General features: G+C 41.5%; 1 protein-coding gene across 1 annotated transcript; it reads right to left on the bottom strand.

The window, feature by feature from the left end:
* Positions 1 to 997: 997 nt before the first annotated feature.
* Positions 998 to 3,577, bottom strand: LOC311134283 (protein kish-B-like). The gene is made up of 3 exons (XM_084167917.1): positions 3,448 to 3,577; positions 2,648 to 2,779; positions 998 to 2,295 (listed from the first exon to the last, which is right to left on the bottom strand). The coding sequence occupies exons 1-3, from the start codon at positions 3,455 to 3,457 to the stop codon at positions 2,213 to 2,215; spliced, it is 225 nt and encodes a 74-aa protein (XP_084024043.1). The 5' UTR covers positions 3,458 to 3,577; the 3' UTR covers positions 998 to 2,212.
* Positions 3,578 to 8,058: the final 4,481 nt, after the last annotated feature.

Raw genomic sequence — 8,058 nt, 5'->3', positions numbered from 1 at the left:
CGGCGTAGTGTGTTACCTAATTGTTTTCTTGGTGACTATGGTCCCAGCTGCCTTGAGATCATTGACAAGATCCTCCCGTGTAGTTCTGGGCTGATTCCTCACCATTGTCATGATCATTGCAACTCCACGAGGTGAGATCTTGCATGGAGCCCCAGGCCGAGGGAGATTGACAGTTATTTTGTGTTTCTTCCATTTGCGAATAATCGCACCAACTGTTGTCACCTTCTCACCAAGCTGCTTGGCGATGGTCTTGTAGCCCATTCCAGCCTTGTGTAGGTCTACAATCTTGTCCCTGACATCCTTGGAGAGCTCTTTGGTCTTGGCCATGGTGGAGAGTTTGGAATCTGATTGATTGATAGCTTCTGTGGACAGGTGTCTTTTATACAGGTAACAAACGGAGATTAGGAGCACACCCTTTAAGAGTGTGCTCCTAATCTCAGCTCGTTACCTGTATATAAGACACCTGGGAGCCAGAAATCTTTCTGATTGAGAGGGGGTCAAATACTTATTTCCCCCATAAAAATGCAAATCAATTTATAACATTTTTGACATGCATTTTTCTGGATTTTGTTGTTATTCTGTCTCTCACTGTTCAAATAATAGTTTATGAATAGTTATGCACGCTCAAGTTCTGTTTTTTTGTCTTATTTCTTGTTTGTTTCACCCCAAAAAAATATTGAGCATCTTCAAAGTGGTAGGCATGTTGTGTAAATCAAATGATACAAACCCCCCAAAAATCAATTTTAATTCCAGGTTGTAAGGCAACAAAATTCCAAGGGGGGTGAATACTTTCGCAAGCCACTGTACACGAGTGCTTTAAGGGTTGCTTTCTCCAAGTAAGACTCTCCAACAATATACATGTCTACTACTTACCGTAGATGAAGACAATGCCAAAATGTACATGTTATTGAGCCCTGTCATGAGTAACACATTGCACATTTTCATGACAGAGGTTCTCATTGCAGCTTTCACTAAATGTAACATACTTCACTGTTTTAAGTTGTTTTGAGTTATTTTTATTTGGTTTTCCCCAGAGACGACAAGAGCTATTGTCACACAATATACGGCGGTTTAGTCACAAAGCACTGGTGCAGAAGTTTGTACTGGTTTTTCCAAACAGGGAAATCATACATAAAATACAGAGCAAAAAAGGATGAACAGAGGTTGAAAGAAAATAAGAACTTAAGCTGGACACCAAGACATTTTTCCTATATTAGTTTTGTCTTCGAAAATGTGGCAAGGACCAAGAGTTTTCCCTGACCATGTGACCTTCTAGCTTTTAACTATGGCCCAGAGTTATTCCTGGTTGTTGAAAAATGATAGTGATAATAATCATGACAATGTACAACCATTTTAACTTTAAAAAATTCATATGAATAAACAAAGAGATATTTAGACTTAACAACAATACATGTGATTCTCTTCTCTATAGTGCTCTACAGAAAACAGCCTTTTCTAATCTATTATAATGACTTTCCCCCTAAATATATACAACAGAAGTCTGACTTTACGCAGAAATTAATATTAGGCTATTGTTTTATACCAGTCCTTTACCCAAAATAAACCATTGAGAGTGGTAATTAGGTGATAACAACACTAGGTTTATTATTAACAACAGTATTAAATAAAGACACTACTCAACACATGATCATGCTGAGTACATCAGCACATGAGCATGCTGACACTACTTAGCATGCTGACATCTCCTCTATCACAGTGGTCCCCAATCCATTCCAGGGGGTCCACAGTTTTGTTTCAGCCCAGCACTAACATACCTGATTCAACTAATCAATGGCTTGGTGACTGGTTGAGCAATTGAACAGTAGAATCAGATGTGTTAGTGTTGAGCTAGAACAAAAATGTGCACCTCAAGAATAGATTGAGAAACACTGTTCTATAAGATCTGTACAGGAAACTCAAGGTAAACTGGATGACAGTTGTGTCGTGCAGGGATGGATGATGTCATGTTTAGAAGAGTCCAATGAGTGACAGGGATCCTATTTACCTAAGGGGGGCACTATTGGCTTGTCCTTATCCTTTACAGGTCCTGGTTGAATAAGTGGGCATCTTGGGCACACATTGTCCAAACAGTGTCCATGGGTGGCAACCCAGCACAGCCCAATCCAGCTCTGCAAAGCCCAGCCAAGCCTGTCCTGGTCCAGTCCGGTTCAGTCCATCCCAGTCCAGTCTGGTCCATCCCAGCCTGACGCTGTCACTTTAAGAAGACCAGGTACAATGCCATCGACAGACAGGTTATCGCCATAGCATGGTGGAGTCTGGTCCCAATCACTGCAGCTGAGAGACGAAAGAGAGAGGGAGAGAAAGAGAGAGCGAAAGAGACCAAGGAAGATAGAAGGGGGAGAGAGAATGGGGGAGCAAGGGAGATAGAGATGGAGGGGAGGGGAGGGATACAGAGAGGGGAGAGATTGACAGACAGAGGAAGACAGGGGGAAATAGAATGGGGTAATAAGGGAGAAATAAGACAGTAGATCAGAAGTAGGGGTAAGTAAGTGGACCTCTCTGCTTCAGACTATGATGAAACTGTAGCATAGCTCTTTGGCTGTAGTTAGTAACACAAACCCAGTATTTATGTCCCATTCTTCTATTACATAGATGGACATTATGGCTTGATTGATTGATGGCTTACCTTTATAGAACACCCCCCACACGCCCTTCTTCTCTGAGAGTAGCCAGCTGTTGAGACGAGGCACCTTCTTGAGGTATGCACACGTACAGATGAACAGAATCCCAAACACCACAACCCCATCCAACGAGTACACTGAGGGGAGGGGCAGAGGGGAGAAAAAAACACATAATTTGGTTTTAAGATGACATGGATGGTCGTTCAATTTTCGAAGAATAACTAACATTGCTTTGGATAGTTGAATATTTTATTGACAACAATAGATTGACAGATTGTATCTTGTTGTAGCTAGCACACAATCACTATTTGCGGTCTACAACAACCAGTTTGGCAGCTAGGCTACACCTGATACCTGTGTGATTAGCTAGCTAGATAGCTAGCTATGTCAATATCAATTACAAAAGCAGGGTTCCATAGATGGCTGTAGGAGCCAGTAATAGCTACATGATTTATAAACTGCCCACCAAACATGTCACAACATAGGTAGCTAGCTTGCTAAGTAGCTAACTAGTTACCAGATGGACGTATTAGGTTGCAAATTGATGATGCACTTTTTCAGTTCATCAATAAAAATGTTAGCAAAATGATGTTGGCTAGCTACAGTACGGTCTGTAGCCACGTCTACAGAAATAGATGGTAGCTAGCTAGCAAAGTAGCTGGCACAATGCTAGGTAATGGAATCACAGAGGGATAGCTAGCTAGCTAAAGCTACAGTATCTCGCTAACGTCTGCTTCTTAACTTTGAAAACAGTGCATCTCCTGCAAGATGACTTATAAAACAACACACGTCACATCAAACTTACCATTTGTCATGTTTGCTGTTGTCCAAGACTGTGCTGAAGTGTCAGTTATTTTCAATGATCCATGTTGTTGTCAAATGTTGTCCTCCTTCCCTGTGATAGTCAGCAGCCAGAATGACCAATCAAGCGACAACTAATGGATGGGAAACAAATGACATATCCGGGTTTATCAGGACAGAGCAATGGAACTCAGATATTGTGAGAAACAAAGATAAACCAAAGATGGTTTAGAAACTCTGTTGACAAACTGTGTTAGTAATGTATTCTTATTTTCTTTTAAAAAAAATAATCTTTGGTCTCCTCCACATTAAAGGGACAATTCACACCAAAATCAAAGTTTGTCAGGTGATCTTTGTCCCAGCCAATTGTGTATCAAGGAGAGATACAGTATATTGAAAAATATTGGAGGGTTGCTGGTGTGGTATGGTGAGCTTCACAGTGGAGTGTCTGTAAGAACACTAGGACCTCAGTTCTCAGTTTACCATTTATTAATTAAGAGTCTATTGTTGCACCCTTGCTTCAATCTAATTAACATAATACAAAAATCCCCATACAAATCAGTCAGTTTAAGCTAGAGATATCTGTTTTTTTGCATGGGCTGCGTCTCAATCCACCTCATCCGCCTATGTCGGCCTTCCGCACATGCGGTGGACGGTTTGGCCTACTAACTAATATGACCACTCTATGGAAAGATGAGATGCTCACAAAGCCGCACGGGACTCGTCTGAAGGTAACCTGGTACTTAAAATAAAAAAATTAATGGAAGTACGGAGGTTAAATATGTGTTCAAAAAACAAAAATATTTCCTGATATCTCCTAGATATAGGACAGACACTTCAAAACCTTATGCCTTATGATACATTATTTTACTCTGTTTTTCCACTTATGAATGGAAAAACAATTCCATATGTTAGCTTAGTAGAACCCATAAAGATGCATGGATGGATGGATGGCTTTTAAGCAATAACGCATCCAGGTGAAACAGGGGATTTCAGAATGTAAAGACTATAAACGATTTAACACATTCAACATGTCCAAACACTACATGCTTCCAGTCCATGAAGTTGCCACACTGATTGATTGGAAGTAGTGTTGTGCAGTTCGCAAACTATTTGTTATTTTCAAACTACTCTTTTTACTCATTCAAGAGTCGTGATTCGTTTTTCCGAGTGACTCATTCATTTTAGTCATTAGTTTGACCTTCTGGCTGCAATGAATTCTACAGCAGGATTAATATGCGCTCCCCCGGCTCAGTGGCTCAGGATACAGTACTTGCTCCGACCAACTGTCTATCATGTGCGCACAGAAAAATAGATAATACTGCAGGCAACATAGAGAAGAAAAATACATGTTTAGAACTGATAATTGATCGCATGGTGCAATTCATTGATTATTTAATGTTATCAATGGACACAGCTTTGTAGAACCGAAACATGGCCTACACAGCTCAACTCGAACTCTAGTAAGAATCGTTTGGGGGGCTGCTGCAGTTTACAAACAATATTGTGCTAATCTCCATGGCGGCAGTAACAATTGCATTCCGCCAAGGGTCATTCACAGTTTAGTCCGGTTGTGGCCGCAACTAGACCTTGTTTCAAACGTATCAATAAGTAATCGTATATGTAGGCTATGCCTAGCGATCAGACATGTACATTGTTTGAAGCACACTTTTATAAGTCTCATTCACAAATGACAGCTCCAATAAGCCCCCTATGGTGAATGAGAGGCTTATAGAATTCTTTTTTTTTGTTCATCATTTGCTGGTAGGGGGTCCTGCGTGCTCTGGGCATTACTGAATCAAATTAACGAAATGAGTCGAAAAATTTGTTATTTTGACTGAACGAGTTGAAAAGATCTGAGTCAGTAAAAAGAGCAAACTTCCCATCACTAATTGGAAGCACGTGAGCCTAATTAAAGTGTGCTGGGGAAGGACGTTAGCCTCGTACGAACCATCCTGATCTCGCAAGCTCACATTCTGTTTTGCTGTATCCGTGTAGCGAAATGGAATGTGAGCTAGCGAGATCAGGATAGATTGTATGAGGCTAGGAGGACGTACAGCCCCTGCAGGAACCTGGAAATGGGGGTGACTGGTAATTGGTGGAAATGTCAGTCAGGAAATGGGTGGAGGATTTTCTACATATTGTATATAAAGCTAAACAAATAGGGTGTAATGAGTGTCTTTGATATAAATGTATATCATATATATGCTAATCGTTAGCTGTAACCTAATTAAACTAACAGCTAGGCCTATGATTACTGCAAGTAAAAAGTTATGCAGTAGGCTTGTCCAGATGGAAATTCGAAATATTGGGGAAACATCAAGATAGAGAGGCCATCATAACATCTGTGATATATGCACCCCCCTATCCACATTGACGGGACCGCAGTGGAGAAGGTAGAAAGCTTCCTTGCCGTACACTTCACTGATAAACTGAAATGGTCCACCCACACAGACAGTGTGTGAAGAAGGCGCAACAGAGCCTCTTCAACCTCAGGAGGCTGAAGAAATTTGGCTTGGCACCTAAAATCCTCACAAACTTTTACAGATGCACAATTGAGAGCATCCTGTCGGGCTGTAGCACCGCCCGCAACTGCAGGGCTCTCCAGAGGGTGGTGCGGTCTGCCAAACACATTACCGGGGTCAAACTACCCGCCCTCCAGGACACCTACAGCACCCGATGACACAGGAAGGCCAAAAAGATAATCAAGGGCATAAACCACCCGAGCAAATGCCTGTTCACCCCGCTATCATCCAGAAGGCGAGGTCAGTACAGGTGCATCAAAGCTGGGACCGAGAGACTGAAAAACAGCTTCTATCTCAAGGCCATCAGACTGTTAAATAGCCATCACTAGCACATTAGAGGCTGCTGCTGCCTATAGCCATAGACTAGAAATCACTGGCCACTTTAAAAAATGGAATACTAGTCACTTTAATAATGTTTACATATCTTGCATTACTCATCTCATATGTATATACTGTATTCTATAGTATTCTACTGTATCTTAGTCCATGCCACTCTGTCATTGCTAGTCCATATACAGCTGTGGAAAGAATTAAGAGACCACTGCAACAGTGCTAATAGTACCTCAAAAGTAATATTAATCAAAAAATAACTATTGACCATGCCTAAAGAGTTGAAAAGGAAAGTTTTGAGTGAGGAAAAGAAGGGTTCAATTCTGGCTTTACTGGCAGAGGGATACAGTGAGCGTCAGGTTGCTTCCATCCTTAAAATTTCAAAGATGGCGGTTCATAAGAACAAGGTCAAGCAGCAGACATTGGGGACAACAAAGCTACAGACCGGCAGAGGGCGAAAACGACTCTCTACTGACCGGGATGACCGCCAACTCATTCGAATGTCACTCAACAACCGTAGGATGACATCAAGTGACCTACAAAAATAATGGCAAACGGCAGCTGGGGTGAAGTGCACGGCGAGGACGGTTCGAAACAGGCTCCTAGGGGCAGGGCTGAAGTCGTGCAAAGCTAGAAAAAAGCCCTTCATCAATGAGAAGCAAAGAAGAGCCAGGCTGAGGTTTGCAAAGACCATAAGGATTGGACCGTAGAGGACTGGAGTAAGGTCATCTTCTCTGATGAGTCCAATTTTCAGCTTTGCCCAACACCTGGTCGTCTAATGGTTAGACAGAGACCTGGAGAGGCCTACAAGCCACAGTGTCTCGCACCCACTGTGAAATTTGGTGGAGGATCGGTGATGATCAGGGGGTGCTTCAGCAAGGCTGGAATCAGGCAGATTTGTCTTTGTGAAGGACACATGAATCAAGCCACGTACAAGGTTGTCCTGGAAGAAAACTTGCTTCCTTTTGTTCTGACATTGTTCCCCAAGTCTGAGGATTGTTTTTTCCAGCAGGACAATGCGCCATGCCACACAGCCAGGTCAATCAAGGTGTGGATGGAGGACCACCAGATCAAGACCCTGTCATGGCCAGCCCAATCTCCAGACCTGAACCCCATTGAAAACTTCTGGAATGTGATCAAGAGGAAGATGGATGGTCACAAGCCATCAAACAAAGCCGAGCTGCTTGAATTTTTGCGCCAGGAGTGGCATAAAGTCACCCAACATCAATGTGTAAGACTGGTGGAGAGCATGCCAAGACGCATGAAAGCTGTGATTGAAAATCAGGGTTATTCCACCAAATATTGATTTATTAACTCTTCCTAAGTTAAAACATTAGTATTGTGTAGTTTAAAAATGAATATGAACTTATTTTCGTTGCATTATTCGAGGTCCGACAACACTGCATCTTTTTTGATATTTTGACCAGTTGTCATTTTCTGCAAATAAATGCTCTAAATGACAATATTTTTATTTGGAATTTGGGAGAAATGTTGTCAGTAGTTTATAGAATAAAACAAAAATGTTATTTTTACCCAAACACATACCTATTAATAGTAAAACCAGAGAAACTGATAATTTTGCAGTGGTCTCTTAATTTTTTCCACAGCTGTATGTACATATTCTTAATTCCATTCCTTACTTAGATTTGTGTGTATTGGGTATATGTTGTGAAATTGTTAGATATTACTTGTTAGATATTACTGCACTGTCTGAACTAGAAGCACAAACATTTCGCTACACCCGCAATAACATCTGCTAA

This window comes from Coregonus lavaretus (assembly GCF_964263955.1).
Source record: "Coregonus lavaretus genome assembly, chromosome: 8".
Classification (NCBI taxonomy): domain Eukaryota; kingdom Metazoa; phylum Chordata; class Actinopteri; order Salmoniformes; family Salmonidae; genus Coregonus; species Coregonus lavaretus.
Note: the sequence above shows the minus strand (reverse complement) of the source record. Positions and strands in the feature narration are given on the sequence as shown.